This window comes from Geotrypetes seraphini, chromosome 2 (assembly GCF_902459505.1).
Source record: "Geotrypetes seraphini chromosome 2, aGeoSer1.1, whole genome shotgun sequence".
Classification (NCBI taxonomy): domain Eukaryota; kingdom Metazoa; phylum Chordata; class Amphibia; order Gymnophiona; family Dermophiidae; genus Geotrypetes; species Geotrypetes seraphini.
The window spans coordinates 119,464,233-119,491,249 of record NC_047085.1 but is presented as its reverse complement, the minus strand read 5'-3'; the positions used below and the strand labels follow the sequence as shown (position 1 = coordinate 119,491,249).

At 45.4% G+C, this 27,017-nt stretch overlaps 1 protein-coding gene across 4 annotated transcripts in view; it reads right to left on the bottom strand.

Moving 5' to 3' along the window:
• Positions 1-27,017, bottom strand: part of ATP6V1H (ATPase H+ transporting V1 subunit H) — a 173,491-nt gene that overhangs the window by 55,035 nt on the left and 91,439 nt on the right. For all 4 annotated transcript variants that reach the window (XM_033929585.1, XM_033929584.1, XM_033929582.1 and 1 more), the window contains 2 exons: positions 20,832-20,957; positions 3,120-3,221 (listed from right to left, as the gene is read on the bottom strand). In XM_033929585.1, the coding sequence (XP_033785476.1) occupies positions 3,120-3,221; positions 20,832-20,957 (228 nt within the window). The remainder of the gene's footprint in view (positions 1-3,119; positions 3,222-20,831; positions 20,958-27,017) is intronic.

Sequence of the window (27,017 nt, the reverse complement as noted above, 5' to 3'; positions counted from 1 at the left end):
TTATTAAACACCTTTTTCTATTATCAAATGAGTCCTCTTTATCCCCAAAATAAAAGGTTTAGTATGCAATATATATATATATATATATATATATTCATGTGCTTTGCTTAAGTAAGGCATTATTAAACATCTTTTGACCTTTATATCAAACTGGAGTCCTCTTTAGCTCAAAAAAATAAAGCCCCATTTACCTATACGTGGACGCCTCCAGCACGCCTGATGCTTAAGTCACATCTACCTAACTTGCGTCTACCTAGCGCCTAGCTCACACTCAGAACTAGACCTGTTTTTTGCAATGCCTACATTTTAGGCGTTAGGTAGGTGCGTTAGAATGTGATTCTATAAATGGACGTCTATTTTGAAGCCATGCACATGCCTATCCTGTTAGGCGTGACTTTTTCCAATGGGTATCAACAAAATTGTGGACGTCTATTTTAAGAATCGCATCCAGCATTTGGATGTTTAAATTCCAATTAATGCTTGTTAAAGTCATTAATTGGGCTTATGATCTACTTTATCTGTACGCCTAAGTTGATAGATGTTCACATTGTGGACGCCTAAAGTTAGAATTTGCCCCAACATGTGCCCTAAGCAAGTATTCTGGCAGGGTCATTCTATGCTGAGCACCCTTTATAGAATACTAGTTTATTGCACATCATTTCGGCAGCAATCTTTGGGCACTATTTACAGAATCTAGCTCTATGTCTCTGAGAGTAAAGAAACTAAATACTTCTATTAAAAGGCAAAAACTGTGAACCAGCAGCTGCAACAGACTAGTATTGTGAGAAAACATCCCAAGCATAACAATTCAATTAAACTGCATAACAAGGATTAAAAATTGCTATATCCAAACCTACTCTAGGGAAGAAAACCAATGCACCTATACTCATTAGGCCAGCGTTTTTCAACCAGTGTGAGGCAGTAGAGAGCCAAGTCCATGGGGATCCCACTAGAATCCCTTGCAAGTTCACAGGCATGAAAGTAGCTCATGTGGGGTTCTCATTAGAGTGTACAAGCCTTCATAATTTACCTACCCAGGGTTCCCAAGAAGACAAGCACCACCTCCTTCTCATTTCAAGAATTTAATGCAGCCGCACTTGATCTCTGCTCTGAAAGCAAACTGGGAAAGTACAAGAAATATAGCCACCTTTTTTTAGGCCTTTTTTCTTTGGAATGACCATGAGAGTCCTAATCAGAAATTGGTCAGCTATCACAGGATGTCAGTCCAGTCTAACACCTTATTCAGACTAGGACTATAGAAGACTGCGAAGATTTACAAAGGAACCTGAACAAACTAGGGGAGTGGGCGACGAGATGGCAGATGTAGAGAAATGTAAAGTCTTGCACGTAGGAAACAGAAACTCGAGGTACAGCTACACGATGGGCGGGCTGTCATTGAGTGAGAGTACCCAAAAAAGGGACTTGGGGGCTAATAGTGGACAAGACAATGAAGCCGTCGGCACAGTGCGCAGCGGCTGCTAAGAAAGCGAATAGAATGCTAGGTATAATCAAGAAGGGTATTACAACCAGAACGAAAGAAGTTATCCTGCCTTTGTATCGGGCGATGGTACGCCCGCATCTGGAGTACTGCGTCAAATATTGGTCGCCGTACCTAAAGAAGGATATGACGATACTCGAGAGGGTTCAGAAGAGAGCGACACGCTTGATAAAGGGTATGGAAGTTTGGAGAAACTTGGGCTCTTTTCCCTGGAGAAGCGGAAAACTTAGAGGGGATATGATAGAGACTTACAAGATCATGAAGGGCATAGAGAAAGTGGAAAGGGACAGATTCGTCAAACTTTCGAAGACTACAAGAACGAGAGGGCATTCGGAAAAATTAAAAGGGGACAGATTCAAAACCAACGCTAGGAAGTTCTTCTTCACCCAGAGAGTGGTGAACACCTGGAATGCGCTTCCAGAGGGCGTGATAGGACAGAATACGGTTTTGGGGTTCAAGAAGGGATTGGATGATTTCCTGAAGGAAAAGGGGATAGAAGGGTATAGATAGAGGATTCCTGGACCTGATGGGCCGCTGCATGAGCAGACTGCTGGGCATGATGGACCTCTGGTCTGACCCCGCAGAGACATTACTTATGTTCTTAGTATGTATGTGTGTGTTTTTTCTATATTTTAATGGAGTTCAATATTTTTTTGTGAAAACAGCCTAGACTTCTATGTCATGTAATAAACAAATATTTCCTATTTCACATAAGAAATGCATGTTGAGGAATCTGTAAATCCTGATATGCCTGGTCTCTATGGTACCAACCACTGCACTTCCTCCCTCCCCCTTGATTACATCCTCATCCTGAAATCAATTTCCTCAACCCTCAAGACATAACACTAGTCTCCCCCTCCCTCCCCAACATGATACACAAACTCCTGCCATTAAACACACACCCTTCAGAAGTCTCTTACATACAGACACATTGTTGTTTGTTCCACGAGTCCCTCTCCCACTAACTTTCTGGCCTTACTCTGGATCCCTGGTGTCTAGTGGGGCAGGAGTGATGCCCACTTGTTCCTGCCTCATGGTCACTGGGATTCAAAAATGGCCATTGAGACCTCTAATGGTAATATCAGAGTATTATCACTAGAGGCTTATCTACAAAAAATAAGGAAGAAGAGGTCCGGGAGAGGAAGGAGTGCTGCTAGACTACTAAAGGATTTTTTTTTTTTTTTAAATGGTGGGGAGGAAGGGGTCCTTCTAGTATACATGGAATTTGGGATGGGGCTGACAGTGCATGAGTAATTACTTCTTATGCACTGACTGGAAGGGGAACATTTTAGTAATGAGCTGCAGATTATATACACAATTTTAACATAGCAGTAATATTCATACTCATTGGTTACTGCAATGCAACAATATAAATTTGAGCTAATTTCATAACAGAAGCTTTGCTAAGTCATTGGTACACAGTTCTACTGCATGGCTTTCTTGCATTGGCCCCAATATTAAGAGCAAAAGATGCCAGCATACAACGTTTACCAAGTAAACCCTGAATATCAGTCCTGTTCTTTGCCTTCTAAACTACAATCTTACCTTGTCTGTATTTAGTATTTTACTCCCCCAAATGTTTTGAAACCCTTAAATTATAAAATAATTTTATCATCCTTACCGTTTCCCTCTTGGATAATGTCTCACATATTCGCCAACATCATGAGCAGCCACAGCCAAAACCTGTGGGTCATCTGAGACCTCCAGAAGTTTTGTTAGGATTCTGTAAAGAAGAGTCAAAAGTAAAATACATTATAAGATTTTTTTTTCTTTTACCCATAATGCATTAGTTTATCACCATTCCAAGATCCAGATATACAAAATGGAAAAAGAATCCTTGAATAAGTTTAGATAAGCCTGCTTAACATAAGACAAAATATTTCCATTACATTTCTGTAGCTATGGATGAGGATGGAAGATCAACTTTGATGAACACTGGACCTTGATAGGTAAATTTCCAAGAAGCTGTCAGCAAATCTTCCTCCAGATCTAGGATCCATCCCAGAGCTTGAGTTCTAGCAATTAGAGCAGAATGACAATGCCAATTTCTCCTGACCACAGCCCCCCTGTTTTTCACTCTCAAACTGTATTTCCCATAAAATTCCTGAAGGTCTCCTCATGAAGGGAAAGTGTCATCCAGCCTAAGCCTGGCAGTTACCAGGAGCTTCACTTCCTTTAAACTTTGGTAGGGGTAGTATTTGTGGGGGGAGGGAGGAGTAAGGAGAAATTAGGTTCTTACCTGCTAATTTTCTTTCTGTTAGCTTGTAGGTGGAGAATGAGATCAAACTTGTATATCAGTACAGCTTCCCCTCTACTGATCCAGTCTGCCGAATAGCCAACAGAACCTAGGAAAATTCTTAATTGAAAAACAGTAAAATATACTCCAAACAGGAGTGTAAAAACAAACATCTGTAAACAACTGTTGGAACATATGTAGAACTGAATCCTGTAGATAAAACATCCACATAGCTCACCAGCTAAGCTAGCTGAGCCATTGCCGTTCTCCTTATTTCTCCCCGGCCCTAGAAAAATACTAGAACCCGCAGAAAAACCCAAAATCTGCATGCAAGCAAAAACTTGCAATCACCGCACAAAGACAGACAGGGTGGGGAACTATACCAGTCTACAAGCTAACAGAAAGAAAATTAGCAGGTAAGAACCTAATTTCTCCTTCTGTATCGCTTGGTAGACTAGTATAGTTCCTTACAGATGGAATGTACCAAAGTAGTATCCATGAAGGGTAGGAATCCCGAAGGGCCGACACCAGAACACCTTCACTGTATACTGCGTCCCGACGCGCTTGAACATCTACACGGTCTGACAAAGGAATGCAGCAAAGACCAGAGGAGGCACTAGAGAAAACTCAGCCCAAGAAGCTGCCTGACCCCTAGTGGAATGAGCCTTGAGAAGATAAGAGGAAACAAAAGTCTCCTTGATCCAACGCACAATAGTAGCCTCAGATGCGCCATCCCCTTTAAGAGAACCTGCTAGAAGGACAAAGAGATAATCTGATTACCTGATCTCCTGGGTCCACTGCACATAATAGCGAAGAACCCGACTGACATCCAACTTGCGCAGTTGTCGTTGCTCAGAAGAGCCCTCCCGACTACCCAACACCAGGAGAACTACAGAGTGATTGACATGAAAAGGAGAAATTACTTTTGGCAGAAAAGAAGGAACAGGCCTCAAGACAACCCACTCCCTAGAAAACTCCAAGGGAGCCCTACAAGAGAAAGCCTGCAGCTCAGAAACACGTCTAGCAGAAGTAATGGCCACCAAGAAGACTGCTTTAAGTACAGTCCTTCACAGAGCAGTCACCCAATGGTTCAAAAGGAGGGCGCACTAGAATTGACAGAATCCGATTCATACAGGAGGCCGGAACAACTTGGCTGCCTGCAAGAAGCAAATCACATCAGGAATGGCAGTCAAACACTGACCTGTCAATAATCCCCGAAAGCCTGACAAGGCCACAAGCTGAACCCAGAGAGAAGACCAAGCCAGTCCCCTATCCAGGCCATCCTGCAAGAACGCTAAGATGTTAGGCAGGGAAGCACGAAAAGAGACCACTCCACACACATCACACCATTTCCCAAAGAGACGCCAAGAGAGTTGAGATTACTTTATCTGAATATCCCTTCTTACCTAGTCGACCCCTTTCAAGACACAAGCCTTAAGACAGAAGGGACCCGGATTGAACATTGGAATGGGACCCTGAGCTAGAAGGTCATCCAAGAGAGACAGAGGATCCGCCACCAGATGCCTCACCAGATCCATGTACCACGGTTGTTGAGACCAATCTGGAGCCACCAAAACCACGAGGCCCGGATGGCAAATTATACATAGAAGAACTCTGCCCACTAATAACCACGGAGGGAACACATACAACAGCCCCTCCGATGGCCATGGTTGAACCAGAGCATCCAGGTACTCGGCCTGCCTGTCTCTGTGACAACTGAAGAAGCGGGGTGTTGTGGCATTGACACTTGTGACCATTAGGTCCACGGGGGGCTGACTCCAAGACTGCACTAGCAACGGAAAAGCCACCGGGCTGAGACACCACTCTCCAGGATCTAGCATGTGACGACTTAGGAAGTCTGCTCGAACATTCTCCACATCGGCCATGTGAGAAGCTGATATTTCTGGAAGAATCGCCTCCTGTGCCACCAAAGTGCTTCTGGTGCCCCCCAATGATTGACATAGGCCACCGCCGTGGCAGTGTCCAACAGAACCCTGACTGACTTGCCCATCAGAAAGTACTGGAAGGCTAGCAATGTCAGATAGATGGCTCTGATCTCCAAACCATTAATCGACCAAGAAGCCTCCTCCATGGACCAGATGCCCTGAGCTAAGTGACCTAGATACTGAGCTCCCCAACTGAGAAGAATGGCATCCATGAGCAGCACCGTCCATTGCGGCTGGACCAGACTCGCCTCTTATACAAGATGGGGGATCTGGAGCCACCAACGAAGACTGCCCCGAGCTAAGCCCGGAAGCGGAACAGGGTGATCCAGACTGTGCCTTTGAGGCAAACACCTCCAAAGAAGAGCATATTGAAAAGGACGCATGTGGGCCCGGAACTACCTCACTACATCGAGGGAGGCCGCCAACGACCCCAAAATTTGAAGGAAATCTGTGCCCCAGAACATAAGCAGGTGAATCTGAGACTGTAAGTTGCTTACCCGGGTCTCTGGAAGAAAGACTTTCCCCAAGGAGGTGTCGAAGGACCCCTATATTCCAGGCGCTAAGATGGAGATAACCGGCTCTTGGCAAGGTTGAATACTCATTCCAGCGACTGCAGAAACTCCACCACCTGAGCCGTGACCCGAATGCTCTCCTGGAACGACTTGGCTTGAATCAACCAGTCGTCCAAGTAGGGATGAATAAGAATGCCCTCTTTTCGCAACGCCGCCACAACAACCACCAGCACCTTGGTGAACATCCACGGAGCCATGGCCAGACCAAAGGGAAGTGTACAGAACTGATAATGTTGTCCCAAAATCGCAAAGTGCAGGAAGCGATGATGGGAGGCCCGAATGGGAAAAAGCAAGAAGGCCACGGTCAAAACTAGAGAGGTCAGAAACTCCTCCGGCTGAACCGCCAGAATCACAGACCGCAGTTTCCTTGAGGAAGGAAGGCACGTGAAGAGCCCTGTTGACCCCCTGCACATCCAGGATGAGTCGAAAGTCCCTTCTTTTTTTGGTACCACAAAGAAAATCGAGTACCAACCTGTGCCCCACTCCCGTGGGGGAACTGGAACCACCGTGTGGAGATCTAACAATCTTTGAAGGGTCTCACAAAAAGCCTGCTTTTTCCACACCACCTGTGAGGGAGAAGCTAGAAAACGGTCTGGCAAGGACTGGGCGAACTCTAGAGCATAGCCGTCCCGAATCACTTCCAGAACCCACTGATCGGACATGATATCTGCTTACTTTGGATAAAATTCTTGCAGCCGTGCGCCTACCAGAACCAAGACGGGTGCCGACAATGAGTCATGGGGCAGGACATGCAGCAGGGGACCCGGTGGGAGCGCTACCTGCACAACGGTAGGCCCCAAGAAAGGAATGCATGCGCTGGAAGAATCTGCCTCTAGAGAGTCCAGAAGATGGAAAAGAGGCAACCCCTCTACCAGAGCGGACGCGGCGGAAATCACGCCCATGCCCACGAGCAGCGCTACCTTGAGCCAGCAGCCTAGGCCTATCCTCAGGCAAACGAGGCACTGATAAATCAGTGAGAGTCTGAACCAACCTGTCCAGGTCCACACCGAACAAGAAAGATCCTTTAAAAGGAAACTTTGTCAACCTAGCCTTGGACGCCGAATCCGCCGACCAAGCGCAAAGCCACAAATACAGTGTGCCGCCACTCCAAAGGCTTGGCAAAGCTTGCAAGAGGACATACATGGCATCCGAGAGATAAGAAGCACGTCCGAGCCACTAACCTGCCAACTAACGCCGCCTAGACCGACAAAGATGTCACATCAAAACTTTTTAAGGAGGGCTCCAACTTACGCTCCTCCGGGTCCTGCAAGGCCACACCGCCCTCAACAGGCATGGTATGCCTCTTAGAAATGGCAGAGCCCATCACGTCCACTATGGGTGACTTCAAAGGGTCCCTAACTCCTTAGGAATGGAATCAGGCGGGTTATAGAGCACATAAAACGAAAAGGGGTTTCTGGCATCTGCCACTGTACGAGCATAAGATCCCGAATATCCTGAAGCATAGGAAAAGCGCGGGAAGCAGAAGGGATCCCCTGAAGCAAGGGATTCACCGTACGCAGGGGCTCCAACACGGTGTCCTCAAAGTGCAAAACCGAGGAGACCTGCAGAATTAACTCATGAAGCTCGTCCCGCTGAAAATTGCGCACCACAGACGCATCTTTGTCAGCTGGGGGGTGCTTGAACCCACTAAAGGGATGCAGAAGATGATGAAGTGGGGCAAACTGGAAACAACCACAGTGACAACACACCCCACTTGTTAGGGTTCAATTAAAGGATGGCAAGAGGGCTTTCAAAGCCATTTACATCAATACACAAAATATTTGTGAATATTAAGCTTTGGCTCCTCAAATTGCCTCCTTTTTTAAAAAATGTAGCTTATTTGTTTACTGCTGTTTTTCTTTCTGTTCCTTTTCAAAAATAAAAAGCAAAACAACAGCACATGTTTTTCTTTTACTTATCCTTTTAATGTAGTCTGACTAGCATGCTCGTCCCGCAGAAAAATGCACACTACAGACGAATCTTCACCAGCTGGGGGGTGCTCAAACCTCTCGCGGGTGGAATCCGACCCCCAAGAGGATCCTGGAATTCTCCCCAAAGGATCCAGGTCCTCATCAATAACATCTTGCTCCTCTGGGTAAAAATCCTCATCCCAAGAGACCCTCGGGTGTTGGGATGAGAGAGGAGTAGAGGGGGGCAAAACCGCCACTGTGTGGGGCCGCGCCAGGGAAGATGTCAAGGGTAAAAAAACTGTCCGAGACCCCTGGAGTGGACAGAATACCTCCTGCCGCCAGCACATAAGATTTTCAAAATGTATTCCAGAACATGGGGAAGGTCATCTGAGGTAACTTTAGAGAACATAAGAAGTTGCCTCCGCTGAGGCAGACCAGAGGTCCAACTCGCCCAGCGGTCCGCTCCTGCGGCGGCCCATCAGGCCCATTGCCTGAGCAATGGTCCCAGACTATCCCTATAACCTACTGCTACTCTTATCTGTACCCCTCAATTCCTTTATCCTCTAGGAACCTATCCAAACCTTCTTTGAAGCCTTGTAACGTGCTCCGGCCTATCACAGCCTCCGGAAGCGCGTTCCATGTGTCCACCACGCTCTGGGTGAAAAAGAACTTTCTGGCATTTGTTTTAAACCTGTCTCATTTTAATTTTTCCGAGTGCCCCCTTGTACTTGTGGTTCCCCATAATCTGAAAAATCTGTCCCTGTCTACTTTTTCTATACCCTTCAGGATCTTGAAGGTTCCTATCATGTCTCCTCTAAGTCTCCGCTTTTCCAGGGAGAACAGCCCCAGCTTTTTAGTCTGTCAGTATATGAGAGGTTTTCCATACCTCTTATCAGTTTAGTTGCTCTTCTCTGGACTCCCTCAAGTACCGCCATGTCCTTTTTGAGGTACGGCGACCAATACTGGACACAGTACTCCAGATGCGGTCGCACCATTGCACGATACAGTGGCAGGATGACCTCCTTTGTCCTGGTAGTGATACCCTTCTTAATGATACCCAACATTTTGTTTGCTTTTCTTGAGGCTGTGGCGCACTGTGCCGACGCCTTCAAAGACGTGTCCACCATCACTCCCAGGTCTCTTTCAAGGTTACTTACCCCTAGCAGTGATCCTCCCATTTTGTAGCTGAACATCGGGTTCTTTTTCCCTACATGCATGACCTTGCATTTCCCTACGTTAAAGTTCATTTGCCATTTTTTGGCCCATTCTTCTAGCGTCGTTAGGTCCCTTTGCAGATCTTCGCAGTCTTCCATGGTTTCAACCCTGCGGTAGAGTTTGGTGTCATCCGCAAATTTAATAACTTCGCAATTTGTTCCCGCCTCCAGGTCATTAATAAATATATTGAACAGGAGCGGTCCCAGCACCGACCCCTGCGGAACTCCGCTCGTGACCCCATGCCAGTCTAAGTAATGGCCCTTCACTCCAACCCTCTGTTTTCTGTCTGCCAGCCAGTTTTTGATCCATCGGTGGACCTCCCCCTTGCACCCCGTGTCTCCACAGTTTTTTAAGCAGTCTTTCGTGCGGTACCTTGTCAAAGGCTTTTTGAAAGTCAAGGTAAATGATGTCAATGGATTCCCCTTTATCCACCTGTCTGTTTACCCCCTCAAAGAAGTACAATAAGTTTGTGAGGCATGACCTACTCTTGCAGAAGCCGTGCTGGCTCGACTTTAGCTGTCCATTGTTTTCTATGTGTTCACAGATACTGTCCTTAATCAGTGCTTCCATCATTTTTCCCGGGACCGAGGTCAAGCTCACCGGCCTGTAGTTCCCCGGGTCCCCCCTTGAACCCTTCTTGAAGATGGGTGTGACATTTGCAATTTTCCAATCCTCCGGGATCTCTCCAGTTTTTAAGGATAGGTTACATATTTGGCGAAGTGGCTCTGCTATTACTTTCCTTAGTTCCTTGAGTACCCTTGGGTGAATGCCGTCCGGACCTGGCGATTTGTCGCTCTTTAGTCTGTCTATCTGCCTGAGGACATCCTCTTGGCTTACCTCTAGTTGGACCAGCTTTTCATCCCGATCCCCATTTACGATGTCCTCCGGTTCCGGAATATTGGATGTGTCCTCCCTCGTGAAGACTGACGTGAAGAACTTATTTAACCTGTCTGCTATCTCTTTTTCCTCTTTTACCACTCCTTTTTTGTCTCCATCATCCAATGGCCCCACTTCTTCCCTTGCCGGTTGCTTCCCCTTCACATATCTGAAGAACGATTTGAAGTTTCTTGCTTCCCCCGCCAGTCTCTCCTCATATTCTCTTTTAGCTTTTCTAACCACACGGTGACACTCCCTTTGGTGTTCTTTGTGCTCCTTTTGATTGTCCTTTGTTTGGAGGAAGGAGGAAGGAGGTTCCCACCGAAAATGGACCGAAACCACCAAAATTGCAGTTCCTGCGGCCTACCGTGGCTGAAAAGCCTGGGACTTTCCTGACGCTGAGGCCAAGGAACTGACTGATGCAAAAAGGGAATCCCCAGCCGAGCCAGCGGTAAGGGAATCCTTTCTCCCGGACCGTAGGTGTCGGAGGAAGCCCGGGCTTCCCCACGATCCGAAGCCGACTCGCGAGGCACCATCAGCGGGGTGCCCTGGCCACCGCTGACGAGGCTGCCCCACTGCTCCGGCCTGCACAATGCTTGCACAGGCCAGCCGTGAGTACCTCGCATATGGATCACAATGAGCACTTTGGCCCTTTAAAAATGCTCATTGTGCCGGAAAATGCCCTAGCTGAAAGAAAATGTGCCGGTTAGATGAGAAAAACACAAAATGAGCCCTATAGACCAGCACACCTCAGGATTATTTTTTTCAATCAGAGCAGACTCCACAGCTCTCAAGCTGGAGGGCTGATCAACCAGAGGGTCAGGCCACCTGCAGAGGCCCCTAGAAAAATATGGGGAGGAGGAGGAAGGTGGAGGGAGGGACCTAGCATGAGACCCGCCGGGTTTAACACCCCCGAGGTCGGATGGATCTCCAAAGAGGATCCGTCCAAGCTCTATCCAGCACAAAACCAGGAGTCCAAACACAAAAATCCAACAGTGCTAAGATGGGAGCTGAAATTGGCCTATCACTCTGCTACCGGAGACTGAGGAAGTTGTACTGATATACAAGTTTGATCTCAGTCTCCATCTGCTGGTAGCAGTGAGGTATAATACCCATCCGTAAGGAACATATACCGGTCTATCAAGCAATACAGAAAGGGAGGATTAGAACAAAAACAATAAAATGTAAAGAAACTTGCTCTGAATGAATACTGTAAACAGCTTCTTATTCTGGTTCTATATAGTGACAAACTATGGTTGCTGAGATTGGATACACATTCTTGTTCTATTATTTGATGTATTTCTTTTTCACATTGATTATATTGTAAAACGCTGTGACGAACTACTCACTGAGCAATATATCAAGTGCTATTAAACTTGAAACTTCAGTAGCTCATGTGTAACCCCAAGTGCATACTACTGCAATCTAGTACAAGAGTAATCGCATGTGTGCATATTTTGAAGAAGGTGCAAACGTACCTGCGTAAAATACGCAAGAGGTTTTGAAAATGTAAATTCCAAATGTGATTTCCTTTACCTTGTCCTGTGTTCATTCTTTTATCCAAAGAAACCAGAAATTATTTATTTAGATTTAGCTCACATCTTTTCATTGTTAGTTCAAGTAAGTGACATTCAGGTACAGTAGATTATTTCCCTGTCCTTGAAGGGTTGTATACAAATTTCTGATTTTTGCAGGGAAATGCTGCTCTCGAAATGCTTTGAATAATTGCTTTAATGGTATTGTTAGGATCCAGGCATATGAATACAGCCACCTGAACAATTCTGCTGTTTCAGTGTTTGAAACAATTGCTCAGTTCTTTCATTCTCAGAACCCAGTGTCCTTGGCTATGAAACAGCACATCCAGTTTTGCAATCAGTAATTAATACCTCTCACAACAAATAATTTAACTCTATGAAAACCATCTCCTCACCTTGGTTCCCAAATATCTATAATCCTGAAGCAAAGAATTTTGAGAAGTCTTTCAAACCAGGACAGATTTCTGAATATGTTTTATCATTCTTTTACTTTACAGAGAATGGCCTTCAACTACTTGAAATTCTTCATAATATTCAGGAATCTAAAAGATAATCTCAAGGTGGAAGATTTTATAGAAAATATTTTTTTTTTTGCATGCAAGTTCTCTGATGGGTAGATTCTCAGAGAAATTTTCATCGGAATGCATACATTGTGTTACCTTCCTGTAATGAAAGATTAGGTTCTTACCTGGATAATCTTTTTTCTGTTAATATACACAGAGGTCGGTACATTAAGTGATCAATTCATGCCTGCAAACTGTTGCAGAGAATTTGCAGGAGCTATTCAGGTAGCCACTCAGCGCCAAGCAGCAGCGCCAAAGCATGCTCCTGCTCGGTACCGCTCAACAGTTGAAGTCGGAACTTGTGGCGGCAACCGACCGGGTTAGCAGCAGGGCAGGAGTGTAGAAAGCTCACTCCTACCCGCTATACCTCTGGACCACCAGGGATTCCAGCAGCAGAGGAGGTACGATGGACAGGGCAGGGAGGAGGGACAGGGTGGAAAGCCTGGGAGGAGGGAAGGGGGCTGAGTGCAGTGCCTGGCAGGGAATGGGCTGGGTGCAGAGCCTGACAGAGGAGGGAGGGAAGGGGGCTGTGTGCAGTGCTAGGTAGGGAGGGAGCTGGATGCAAAGCCTGACAGAGGAGGGAAGAGGTGCTGGGTGCAGATCCTGGCAGGGCAGGGCAATTGAATATTAAGCCTTATATTCGAGTCAACCGTTTTTCCCTCCTTTTGGGGGAGAATGGGGTTCTCGACTTATATTCAGACATATACAGTAATCAAAACACTTGCTCAGGGTGCAGAAGGATTAGAGTAGCAGATGTGATTGAGCCAGAAGAGCTAAAAGATGACATGAAATAGTTAAAAATCGAGTGCTGCATAAGCCTTCTTTGCAAGACAGAATCTGCACAAAATAACAGGAAGCTTGAAAGAGGCAAAATGACAATGGAACTGTGAGGTTATAAACACAAAATGGGTGACAAGATGTGACTTTTGATAAAACATGTTTCTGTATAAATAAGCAGCACTTGTGGTAAGGAGCTATCAAGTTAGATGCTCGTTTGGAAAATTCCACTGAAAACCCGCAAAAGTTCAAGGTTAAAGGTTTGAAAGAAAATGAAAAAGCTTGCTACCACCACCTACTGACTAATTTTAATCCATTACAACTTTTAAGATTAGCTTTCCGGATTGGCATTCGCAATATAGGGAACATTTGCTTTGTGTGACAATTTTCGAACAAGGATAGAATATTTGGCTGAGCTACGGAGTAGAATTAAATAAGAGAACTAGGACTTTTTTCTTGTAGGAGTTTAGAATCTTTTGTTTGTATAAGATTTGCACAATATAAGAAATAGAATTAGTTTATCATAGGGAAATTTTCAGAAGATAACATGATAAAGAGAATAAACCTTATAGCTGAAAGATGCTACAGCTTATAAATTCTATTACCATTAGTAAGAATGCACTGTACATGTCTACTTTGAATTTACATTGATGCTGTTTATGGTTAGTAAAGCACGCATTGCACAGAAGAAATAGGAAGCTTATGAAAAGAACCAAATAAGGGGAAAAGGTGAGACAGCTGCTTGCTACCATGTACAATGTATGAATATTTAAATGTAACCACAGAAAATTCGGTTCATAGACAACGGTGCGAAAGACAAAAGCACGCGCCGACAATTGAGCGCAGCGCGCGCCGCCGCGCCACTCTAAATTACAGTTTTTAGGGGCTCCGACGGGGGGTTTTGTTGGGGAACCCCCCCAGTTTACTTAATAGACATCGCGCCGGCGTTATGGGGGGTTTGGGGGGTTGTAACCCTCCACATTTTACTGTAAACTGAACTTTTTCCCTAAAAACAGGGAAAAAGTGAAGTTTTCAGTAAAATGTGGGGGGTTACAACCCCCCACATCCCCCACAACACGGCGCGATCTCTATTAAGTAAAGTGGGGGGGGTTCCCCTCCATGCCCCCCCGTTGGAGCGCTAAAAACAGTAATTTAGAGCGGTGCGGCGGCGCGCACTGCGCTCAATTGTCTGGGCGCGCCTTTGTCCCGGCGCGCTTTTGACCTGACACCAAAAATTCGATGCAATAAAGCCAATGTAGACTATATAAAAGTACTGCCTTGTCATTTTAATGATGAGGGTGGTGTATGACACAGAATAAGAGATATCACATGGCCCTCCGGCACAAACAACTGAAATCTGTCTCATTTTTGTTTACATAATAAAATATTTTTCATTCTAGCCTTTGTGCCTCTAACTTTTTCTCTATTAATATTTTACATAACTACTATTTCAGGGTTGAGGAGCCCCTAAAAATGTGGTTAGGTACTCCCATTTTAATGTTGGGGTTCAGGGTCTTTAAATCCCCAAATACAAGACAGAAAAGGCTAGTGCAAAGGAGACCACAACCTGAATGCCCCCTTAAAAAAACCAGGTTACATCTGGGTAAAATGCCAGCAGTAGTTGTCTTCGAATTCAGAAGTACGAAAGGCCTGCCACCTAGACTTTGAAAGATGTCACCCCTAGGCCTTTTTCTATTTCGGCTTGTAGAAATGCAAGGATCACAGGAACTGGCACTTCAACAGACTCTACCTGATCTTTGGCGCACCAGAGATGGAAAACATTCCAGAACTTAGTGTAAGCTGCAAACATTGATGGCTTTTTTTGCTTGAAGAAGAGTCTAAATGACTATCTTAACCCTTGTGGGTTAAGGCCATGAGTCATGCCATAAAACCAAAGCGCTCCAAGTTCTCCATAAGAACTGGTCCCTGACTGAGAAGCCCTATATGAACCAGTAGCTTGATGCAGCTGCCTTGCTGAAGACATACTAGATCTGCATACCAAGGCCAGTGAGGCCAGTCTGGGGCTACTAGGATCACAAATCTCAGGTGATTCATGATTCTGCGGATGACTGGTCCACCATGGGCCAGGATGGAAATATATATAAAAGCCTCTCTTCTTGACAGGGCTAAACCAACGTACCCAACCCTGAGCTTCCTGGAGCATCTCTTCCACTGTAGAAACGATTCACCTTTACGTTCTTGGCTGAAGCCATCAAGTCCATCACTGGCCTCCCATCACTGGTTTTCCCCCAGTGTTGCACAATGAGGTTGAATGCTCTTTGAGACAGTGACCATTCTCCTGGGTCTAGAGTTTGCCAGCTGAGATAGTCAGCCTGTATGTTTTCTACTCCTACTACATGGGGTGCAAAGATGAAGATGAACTTCTGCCCACTTAAACAACATCTGGGCCTCCAGATATAATGGGGCACTTCTGGTGCCTCCTTCTCTGTTCACCTAAGCTACCCTAGTGGCATTGTTGTAGAACATTCTGACTGCCTTTCCTTCCAGGAACTTCAACATTCTCAATGCTAGTCAAATGGCTCATAATTCCCGAAGATTTATGGACCACTTTCTCTGTGGGTGGATCCATTGGCCCTATATCAGATGACCACTGCAATGGGCTTCCCAGACAAACAGGCTGTCGGTCATTAGGATCACCAATGAAGAGATTCAGAGAGGCATGCCCTTTGATAAGGAGCCCCCCTGGAGTCACCAGCGCAAGCCATAGAGCCAAGTGGACAGAGACAGTTTCTGTTTTATGACTAAAAGCAGTTTTAAGTAGAGCCTGTTCGATGCTGTTTAGTGATTAAAAGTACTGATTATTGAGTTTTGAACTTGATTATAAGCTATTCTGAAAAGCAAAATTTTAAGTATAATTGAAAACACACATACAATATTTATTCCATGTATGCAATTAACTCACTTAATTACTTGTCATTAGGACTTGGGGACAGGAACAACACCATCTTTGGTTCACTCTGGAATCTGGCCAGTTCCTGTGTCCAAACACAGATGTTTAGGCCATAAAATGCCAACCTTCTTAATTAATTATCCAGCTTGGATAATATATAAAAAGTGGGGACCGGTGGCATTCAGACTTGGAGATCTTTTCTTTATGGATGTTCAAGGGTGTTTGCCCCATTCTCTGTGTCTGGCTTTAACTTGGATCTTTCCAGTCATTGGCATAGATGAGGCGTACTCCAACGGTGATGTATATTTATGTTTAACTTATGTATATGTGCACGAGCAGTTTGTTAAACTGATGTACAGGGAATAAAAGCTTGTTCTTTGCATTATGTTTGGTATCATTTTAACTGGCAAACAGACACCCAAAAGGACCTAAAGCAAAAGAATGACCGATCCATCTCCATGTGGAAGTACAGTATTTTCAGTGCCGCATTTATGGACTTTAGGTCTAGAATCAGTCTCCAGTCTTCTGTGTCTTTCTTGGGCACTATGAAGTATATAGAGTATTTGTCAGAGCCCGATTCTTCTTCAAGAACTGGGTCTATGGCTTGAATGTCCAATAGACTCTGCACCATCTCTTGGACCCTGGCCTCTTTTCTGGCTATCCTCCCACCAATGTGCTAAGATATGGCTGCTGACCTGGCATCATTGTGGCTTCTTGGAGGATGTGCTGATACAAGACTCTGAAAGTTCCTGGCATCTGGAGTTGCCAAATCTATGTCTGGATCCCTGATAAGATCTTTGAGCAGAGGAACCTGCGTAATACTGGCAGGAACATCGCGAGGAATGAAAATTGCCTCTGCCTCCCCCAGCAGGTGAGCAAGGTCTGGTGTCCTGCAGAGATTTAGGGTAGTGAACTGCCACGCTGGTCATGTTTTTATGTCGTCTAAGCCTTTAGCAAATAGTATCTGACCTTTGAAGGGCAGTCTGCCTAAGGTGGCTTTGGAGGCTGAATTGCCCGATACACGGCATCCTGCAGGCAGAAACAGCATATGCCGACACTTTGCCCATGATTCTGATGATGTCATTTAGAGCATCTGCCATATAATCCACCCCCTCCAGCACCAGCTTTTGGCAAACATCCTCCTCTCCAACAGGACTCTGCCTTAACCTGGTGTGGTAGGCACATGCCACAAATAAGGCTGCTACAGCAGCTTTGAGACCCAAAGCTAGTGCTTAAAATCGTCTCTTAAGAATTACATCCACCTTGTGATCTTCTGCATCCTTTAATATCACTTCTTCCTCAGAAGGGAGGTTTGTACATTTGGTTATTTCAGTCACCGTGGAGTCCACCTTCACCCGACTAAACAGCTGCTGAAATTCTGCAGCCATAGGGTAAATTTGGGCATAGCTTTTGCCACGTTTAGGGATCCTTCTGGAATCTCCCATTGCACAGTGACCAGAAAGGTGATGTCTGAATGCAAGGGAGAAAAGGTGTTCTGAGCATTTGTGGCGCTCATGAGCATGCACATGAGGTGGATGGCTGCTGGGGCTCCAATTTCAACTCCCTGAGTACATCCATAATAACATGCAAGATGGTAACTGACTTGAAAAGTCACCACACCAATGTATCTTCTCTCTGGTCGAGTTCAACTATCACCTCTTGACACCCAGTCCCTAACAGGGAAGTGGAATCCTCCAGGAAAGCAGCTGAGCCCTGGAACAATAAAGACATGGAGTCTGTCCTCCAGTTCTCCCAGTCCAGTTCCACTTGGTCACTTAAGCTGGGAGCTGGCTTTCTCCACAGCGGGAGACCTCTGGAAGAGGGATCTCTCCCTTGTCTAATGTCAGCACATCCCCAGGCCGCGCAATGCAACCTGAAACTGTCAGATAAGCTTTCCACAGGAAATTTACAATCTCTGGAGTAAATCCTTGAACAGGTGGCCCCATTGATCCCTGCAGGAAATCAGACTGGCTTCTTGGGCTCCGCAGCATCCATGCACTTCCATTTCACACCTTTAGCTTTTGTGGTCTCCAGAAAGGATTTTCTCACTACCACTCAGACCCCCTGCAATTCCCCAGCCCTAGAAGACTCAAAGGAGACTAAGCCTGAGGCTCCTGTCCCTCCCTCATGCACCCTGCAGTACATGGGTGCTCCTCAGCTTACCATCCAGAGTAAAACTGGCATTACATAGGGGCAGAACGGCCTAAGGAATTCATCCCAGTCAATTTTTAGTCAAACTGAGGGGGTTTGAAGCCGATGGAGACTTAAAAAAAAAAGATTGTTTAAAATTCAAGATGGCTGCCACCAGCAAATATGTGCCAAAAACAGCCTGTGGGGGCTCCCCTGAAGTTCAAAAAATTCAAGGAAACATAGAAACAAGATGGCAGATAAAGGCCAAATGGCCCATCTACTCTGCCCATCCGCAGTAGCCATTATCTCTTTCTCTGAGAGATTTCCACGTGCCTATCCCAGGCCCTTTTAAATTCAGACACAGTCTTAGTCTCCACCACCTCTTCTGGGAGACTGTTTCATACATCTATCACCCTTTCTGTAACAAAGTATTTCCTTAGATTACTCCGGAGCCTATCAACTCTTAACTTCATCCTAAGCCCTCTCATTGCCTTTCAAATTAAAGAGACTCGACTCATGCGCATTTACATTACATAGGTATTTAAACGTCTCTATCTTATCTCCCCTCTCCCGCCTTTCCTCCAAAGTATACAGATTAAGATCTTTAAATCTATCCTCATACGCCTTATGATGAAGACCACATACCATTTTAGCATCCTTCTTCTGGACCGACTCTATCCTTTTTATACCTTTTTGAAGGTGCACCCTCCAGAATTGTACACAATATTCTAAATGAGGTCTCACCAAAGTCTTATACAGGGGCATCAATACCTCCTTTTTCCTACTAGCCATGCCTCTCCCTATCCAACCTAGCATCCTTCTAGCTTTCGCCGTCACCTTTTCAACCTGTTTGGCCACCTTAAGATCATCACATACAATCACATCCAAATCCCACTCTTCTGTCATGCACATAAGCTCTTCACTCCCTAATCCGTACCATTCCCTCGGGTTTTTGCAGCTCAAATACATGACCTTGCATTTCTTAGCATTAAATTTTAGCTGCCAAATTTCAGACCATTCTTCAAGCTTTGCCAGGTCTTTCTCCATGTTATTCACACCATCCGGCGTATCTACTCTATTGCAGATTTTGGTACCATCTGCAAAGAGGCAAATTTTACCCAACAACCCTTCAGCAATATCGTTTATAAAATGTTAAAAGAGGCCGAAGAACAGAACCTTGAGGCACACCACTGGTAACATCCCTTTCCTCACAGCGATCTCCATTGATCACTACCCTCTGTCGCCTTCCACTCAACCAGTTCTTGACCCAGCCTGTCACTTTGGGACCCATCCCGAGGGCACACAGTTTATTTATTAGACATCTGTGTGGAACATTGTCAAAGGCTTTGCTAAAATCTAAATGCACCACATCTAGCACACATCCTCTATCCAATTCTCTAGTCACCCAGTCAAAGAAATTGGTCAGATTTGTCTGATAAGACCTACCTCTAGTGAATCCATGTTGCCTCCGGTCCTGTGATCCACAGGATTCCAGAAACTTGACCATTCTCTGTTTTAAAAGTGTTTCCATTAATTTGCTTACCACAGAAGTCAGACTTACTGGCCTGTAATTCCCTACTTCTTCCTTACTTCCACTTTTGTGGAGAGGGACCACATCTGCCCTTCGCCAGTCCTCCGGTACCACTCCTGACTCTAGAGACTTGTTGATAAGTCAGTCAGCGGAGCTACCAGAACTTTCATAAGTTCCTTTAGCACCCTAGGATGTACACCATCCAGCCCCATCACTTTGTCTATCTTTATTTTAGCTAGCTCCTCGGTCCCGGCGCTTCAGCCGTGAACACAGAACAGAAATATTTGTTAAGCAATTCGGCCTTTTCTTTATCAGCTTCTACATATTTCTCCCCTTCACCTTTGAGTCTCACAATGCCACTTTTGCACTTCTTCCTATCTCTAATATATCCAAAATATGTCTTGTCTCCCCATGTTACCATGTCACCTATTTTTTCTTCCATTTGCATCTTTGCTTTCCTGACTCTTTCTGCGATCTTTTGTAGTTTATGAAAGCTAACCTCTTATTCCTTACCTTCTCAGCTACTACTTTTGAGAACCAAAGTGGCCTTCTTTTCCTCTTACTTTTACTTACTTGCCTCACAAAAAGGTTTGTCGCCGTTATACTGGCTCCTTTCAGGTTTGCCCACCACATTTCCACTTCTTCCAGACGTTCCCATCCAGACAATAATTCCTTGACGTAAATCCCCATCCAAACAAAGTTAGTTTTTTTAAAAGTCTAGAACCTTTGCTTTTGAATGAGCCCTCTCTATACCCATTTAGTTCTGGCACCAAAAACCCTGAAAAATGACTTTTTCTGACTCATTCAGGATGGCGGCCGGTTTAGATGGAAGCCAGGAGAGCGCTGACGGACGGCAGAGGCATCGCCGAAGCAGGAGGGCAGCCGCATGGGGACCCCGAGGCAAGGAAGGCACCTCTTTCGAATCGCTGTGCAGCACCTCACCCCTGGACCACCATTGAAAACTTCGGTTGTGGAACGAATCTTCTGAGTTTGCATTAAAGCCTATGGGGAACTTTGGTTTGCAAAACGAGCATTTTGGATTACAAGCATAATTCTGGAACGGATTATGCTCGTAAACCAAGGTACCACTGTAATCAGAATTCTATGAAACATGCAATAAAGATAACTTACTTTAATAATTCGTAGTTCTTTTCATTCAGTCTTCCTGCATTCTCTCTCCAGAATTTCTCAGACTTGTGTACTGGGCTCCATTCCAGTCTTCCAGACTTTAACTCTGAACTGTACTCATCAAATGAGCTAGAACATGAAAGACACAAAATAAAATATTTAAAGTTACATAAATGATGCTTACTTAACAAGTGCTTTATTATATCAGAAAAGCACAGTTACTTATCGTAAAAGGTGTTATCCAGAGACAGCAGACAAATATTCTTACGAATGGGTGACGTCACCAACAGAGCCCCAGTACAGACCACTTTAAAAGTGCATCGCCACTTTAAGTGTTTAGAAAGTTAGAGATAGCCCGAACCGCGCATGCGCAAGTGCCTTCCCGTCCAACGTAGGTGCGTGGTTAAGATAAGCCAGCTAAGAAGCCAACCCAGGGAGGTGGGTGGGATGTGAGAATATCTGCCTGCTGTCTCTGGATAACACCTGTTACGATAAGTAACTGTGCTTTATCCCAGAACAAGCAGGCAGCATAGTCTCACAAATGGGTGACCTCCAAGCTAACAGAAATGGGATGGCGGGAATGTTGGCCTAAGAAAATAAATTTTGTAATACAGATTAGCCAAAGCGCCCATCCTGTCTGGAGAAAGAGTCCAGGCAGTAGTGAGAAGTGAATGTATGAACTGAGGACCAGGTGGCAGCTTTACAAATTCTGCAGCTTTACAAATTTCCTCAATGGGAGTAGATCTGAGGAAAGCAACAGAAGCAGCCATGGTTTTAATTTTGTGGGCTGTGACACGACTCTCCAGTGCTAGTCCAGTCTGAGCATAACAGAACGAGATGCAGGCAGCCAGCCAGTTGGAGATAAACAGTTGGGGAGATGTTCGATAAGGCTTTGTCCGATCAATGTAGTAAGCCAAAGCTTGTTTACAGTCCAAAGTATGCAAAGCAGTTTTTCCAGCATGAGAATGAGGCTTAGGAAAAAACACTGGAAGAACAATTGACTGACTGAGATGAAAGTCAGTGACAACTTTTGGAAGAAACTTTGGATGTGTACGCAGATTCACCTTGTCATGATGAAAAACTGTGAAAGGTGGATCAACTACTAATGCTTGTAACTCACTGACCCTCTTGGCACAGGTGAGAGCAATAAGGAAGGCTACTGTCCAGGTAAAAAACTTGAGATGAGTTGTGGCCATTGGATCAAATGGTGGCTTCATCAAACTGCAAAATACCACATTAAGGTCCCAGACAACAGGAGGAGGCTTGAGAGGTGGTCTGATACTGAAAAGTCCTTTCATGAATCTGGAAACCAAAGGATGAGCAGTAAGAGGTTTACCCTCGACTGGCATTTGAAAAGCTATAATAGCACTGAGATGGACTCTGATAGAGGTAGACTTGAGACTAGAGTCAGACAGATGAAGAATAATCCAACACTAATTACACTGCCAAGGAAGTTGGATCATGATGATGAAGAAAACACCAGGAAGAAAACCTAGTCCACTGTTGTTTGTAACATTGCTGAGTGGCTGGTTTCCTGGATGCATCCAGAATTTGATGAACAGGCTGAGAAAGATATAAGACGGATGGATTCAGCCCAAGAGAAACCAAGCTGTAAGGTGGAACGATTGCAGCTTGGGATGAAACAATGATTCCTGATTCTGAGTGAGCAGAGTAGGAAATACTGGAAGAGGTATGGGCTCCCTGGAGCTGAATTGAAGTAGAAGGGAGAACTAATGTTGCCTGGGCCACCGGGGAGTAATAATAATAATAATAATAATAATAATAACTTTATTCTTGTATACCGCAATACCATGGAAGTTCTATGCGGTTAACAATAGAAGAGACTGTACATTTACAGCGAAGTTACATTTACAGCGTTGTTACATTTACAGCGATGTTACATAAATGGCAGTGAAAATTAACAGCGAAGTTACATACATTTACAGTGAAGTTACATATTACAGCGTTTTTACAATTACAGCGATGTTGCATATATGGCAGTGAAAAGGCATGTGCTAAGAAGAGGCTGTACATTTACAGCGATGTTACAAATTATAACGGTGTAATGAGAATCATGGTGGCTGCTTCTCTCTTGAGTTTGAACAAAGTTCTCAACATGAGAGAAAGTGGAGGGAATGCATATAGAAACAGACCAGTCTAATCCAGAAGAAAAGCATCCGCTGCCAGACGGAGAGGAGAGTAAAGTCTGGAGCAAAACTGGGGCAACTGGTGATTGTGAGAAGCCATAAACAAGTCCACTTGAGGAGTGCGCCATTGAGCAAAGATGGACTTGAGAGTTGTAGAGTCAAGAGTCCATTCATGAGGTTGAAGAATTCTGCTGAGGTTATATGCTAGGGAATTCTTCTCCCCCTGAATGTAGACAGCCTTCAAGAAGAGATTGTGAGCTGTCGCCCAAGTCCAGATTTTCTGGGCCTCATGACACAACAGGAGAGAGCCAGTGCCTTCTTGCTTGTTAACGTAGTACATTGCTACTTGATTGTCTGTGAAAAGGAGGCGAACTTGAGGGCAAAGAAGATGATGAAAAGCCTTGAGGGCATAAAACATCGCTCTGAGTTCTAGGAAACTGATGTGAAATTTCCGTTCTCTGGCGGTCCAAAGACCCTGAGTCTGCAGATCATCCATATGAGCCCCCCAGTCATAAGGTGATGCGTCTGTCGTGATGACCTTGTGATGAGGGGGTAAATGGAAAAGGAGACCTCTGGATAGATTGGAGGTCATCCACCATTGAAGCGACTGCAGAAGAGAGGATATCACAGATATTTGTTGTGAGAGACGATCCGTCACCTGAGACCACTGGGAAGCAAGGGTCCACTGAGGGATGCGAAGACATAGTCTTGCCATTGGTGCGACAAGGACAGTTGAAGCCATGTGGCCTAGAAGAACCATCATGTGTATTGCAGAGATGGTTTGAAGAGGAAGCAGTTACTAACACAGATGGATGAGAGTCTGAAGTCAATCTTGAGGAAGAAATGCTCTCATGAGGGTGGTGTCTAGGATTGCCCCAATGAACTGTAGAAGTTGAGTCGGAATGAGATGTGATTTGGGGAAGTTGACTTCGAATCCTAGAACCTGGATAAAATAAATGGTCTGAGATGTTGCTTGGACCACTTCCTGAGATGAAACAACCTTGATCAACCAGTCGTCCAGGTAAGGAACGACCTGAAGGCCGTGTGATCGGAGAAATGCGGCCACCACAATCAGGCACTTCGTGAAGACTCTGGGAGAAGATGCCAGGCCGAAAGGGAGTAATTTGTATTGGTAATGACAGCGATTGATTTGAAAATGGAGATACTTCCTGGAAGCCGGATGAATTGGAATATGTGTGTAGGCTTCCTTGAGATCCAGGGAGCATAGCCAGTCATTCAGATTGAGGAGAGGATACAGTAGGGCAAGGGAGAATATCCTGAATTTCTCCTTGACTAGAAATTTGTTGAGAGCTCTGAGATCCAGGATGGGTCTCAGTCCTCCAGTCTTCTTGGGAACCAAGAAGTAACAAGAGTAGAATCCCTGCTTCTGCTGATTGAGAGGAACTTCCTCGATAGCATTCAGCAGAAGGGATTGAACCTCCTGCAGAAGAAGGGAGGACTGTGCAGGGTCCAAAGAAGACTCTCTTGGAGAATTGTCTGGTGGTAGAGACTGAAAATTGAGAGAGTAACCCTGATGAATGATGTTGAGGACCCAGAGGTCCAATGTTATGAGTTCCCAACGACAGATGAAAAACTGAAGACGACCTCCGATGGGCTGAGGCAAGGCTTGGGAAATGGCGATACTGACTATGCCCCTTAAAAACAGATCAAAAAGGCTGAGTAGATTTAGGTGGCACTGCCTGTTGTTTTTGCTGCTGTTGGCGAGGTTGCTGTTGTTGTTGCTTCTGCCTCCTAGGTTGAGACTGAGGCGGAGGCATGGGTTTTGCAGCAAAACGACGCTGATATGAAGATTGCTGCTGGAAAGGGCAAGCTGGTAGAGGTTTCTTCTTGGTCTTCACTAGAGTATCTCACCTGGTCTCATGGGCTGATAACTTTTGGGTGGTTATAGCTAAAGAAGCCCCAAACAGTTCATCGCCCAAACAAGGAGCATTAGCGAGCCGATCCTGATGGTTTACATCAAGCTCTGATACCCTAAGCCAGGCTAGGTGTCACGTAGCTACAGACATAGCCACAGCACGTGAGGTTAGCTCAAAAGTGTCATATATAGAGCGAACCATATATTTGCGCAGCTGGAGCAAGCCAGAGATGTAACACTGAAATGCAGGCAATTTGTGATCAGGCAAGTATTTTTGAAAAGCGGCAACTTGATTAACTAATTGCTTTAAGTAGAATGAAAAATGAAAAGCATATTTGCCGGACCGGTTGGCAAGCATGACATTTTGATACAGTCATTTGCCAAAGCAGTCCATTGCCTTACCCTCTCTGCCAGGAGGTATGGAAGCATATACACTGGCTCCTGTAGATTTTTTAAGGGTTGACTCCACCAAAAGAGACTCATGGGGTAGCTGAGACTTGTCAAAGCCTGGTATGGGAACTACCTTTTATAGCGAATCAAATTTGCGAGGAGCCACAGGGATGGTCAAAGGAGTTTCCAAATTTTTTGTAAAGGTCTCCCGCAAGATGTCTTAGAAGGGGAGCTTGAGAAACTCCTTAGGTGGTTGCTCATAATCTAATGCATCCAAAAATTGCTTAGATTTTTTGGAGTCAGCTTCCAGGGGTAAGGAAAGAGTTTCAGCCATGTCTTTCAAAAATTTAGAAAAGAAGAGTTGTCTGATTTTTGAATGGGGTCTTGAGAAGATGGTAATTGAGAATCTTCATCTGAAGAGATGTCATCATCAGAAAGAAGAGGCTCCTCAGAATCACCCCAGAGATCAAAATCTCGTGTTGGTGGAAGGCGATGTCGAGCACTGCGTGTCGATGGTTCAAGATGTTTCATCTTCTTCAAGGCCTTACCCGATTTGGCTGACATCGTCTCGGGAGATGTTTGCGAAAAACGGTGTCGAGCTGTCTCCGACATCGAGCCTCTAACCAACCCAGGTTACACCGATGAAGAATTTTGTAATGCCGGTGCCGAGTCTGGAAATGTCGATACTGGTATTGAAGGCTCAGACCTGACTGTTACTGGCACTGGAGGAGCCGGTGTCGCTATAACAGGGAGTAAGAGCTGTAACTGCTCCTGTAACTCCTCCCGCAGCAGTTCTTGAATTTGCTGCTTGAGAGAATGCACCGATACCGCTGGCTTTATTGCAGGTACAATCGGTGCGGCTCTGCACTCCGGCGATGAGGCAGCTAATGTCGAGGCATTCACCTCAATAGAAGCCGAGAGTTTCTTGGGTCTCCTCAAGGTCTGCAGGACTTGGCTCACTGCTGAAGTGACCTGAGGACCCAAAGGGGTGAGGGAAGGCTTCTTAGCCGGCTTACCCACTACATGCGACACCGAAGATTATTCCATCGACGTCGGATGTTGCGGTATCAATTTCGGTGCGGACCCTGACATCGGTACTGGTGCCGAATCACCCTCCATAACGGGACCAAAGAGGAGACGTTGTTGAATCTGACAATTTTTTTTAAGGGTCCTCTTCTGGAGGGAGGAACAACGTGTGCAAGATTCAGCCCTGTGCTCTCGCCCCAAACACTGGAGACACCAGCGATACGGATCTGTGATGGAAATAGGGCGAGCACACCATCGTATTTCTTAAAAACCGTGTGAGGACGGGACATTGAGAGAAAAATGGCCTTGGCAAAATCGAAGGTCGAGGCTTGAGGAGTGGAACAGGCCCCGCCGGGCCGAACCCGCAAAAGTTAAAAAATAATTTTTTTATTTTTTTTTTAACTATAAAACGGAAAGAGAGCGCTGAGGTCCGGGGATCCAAGATGGCGGCAGCATAGTGGAGCGTTTCTGAGCTAGAGACTAGAGCTCATGCTGTTAACTCAAAATTGCCTCATTCAAAGAGAAAAGGGAATGTGCGGCCTGAACCCTTGGCGGCTGGCACTTCCCTACCTGCTCAGCGATCTATGCGAAGTTTTGTCTTCACTTCGTCTCCACAAGTGCCCAGAGTGCAGTCTGCTGTCTCCTCGGCGGGAGGAGCTGGACTTTGATGTTTCACCCTCCCCTCCGGGCTCTGTTCCTCCGCCACCTCTGGCTCCTGCCGCGGCACGGCTGGTGGTTCCCGATGAGGAG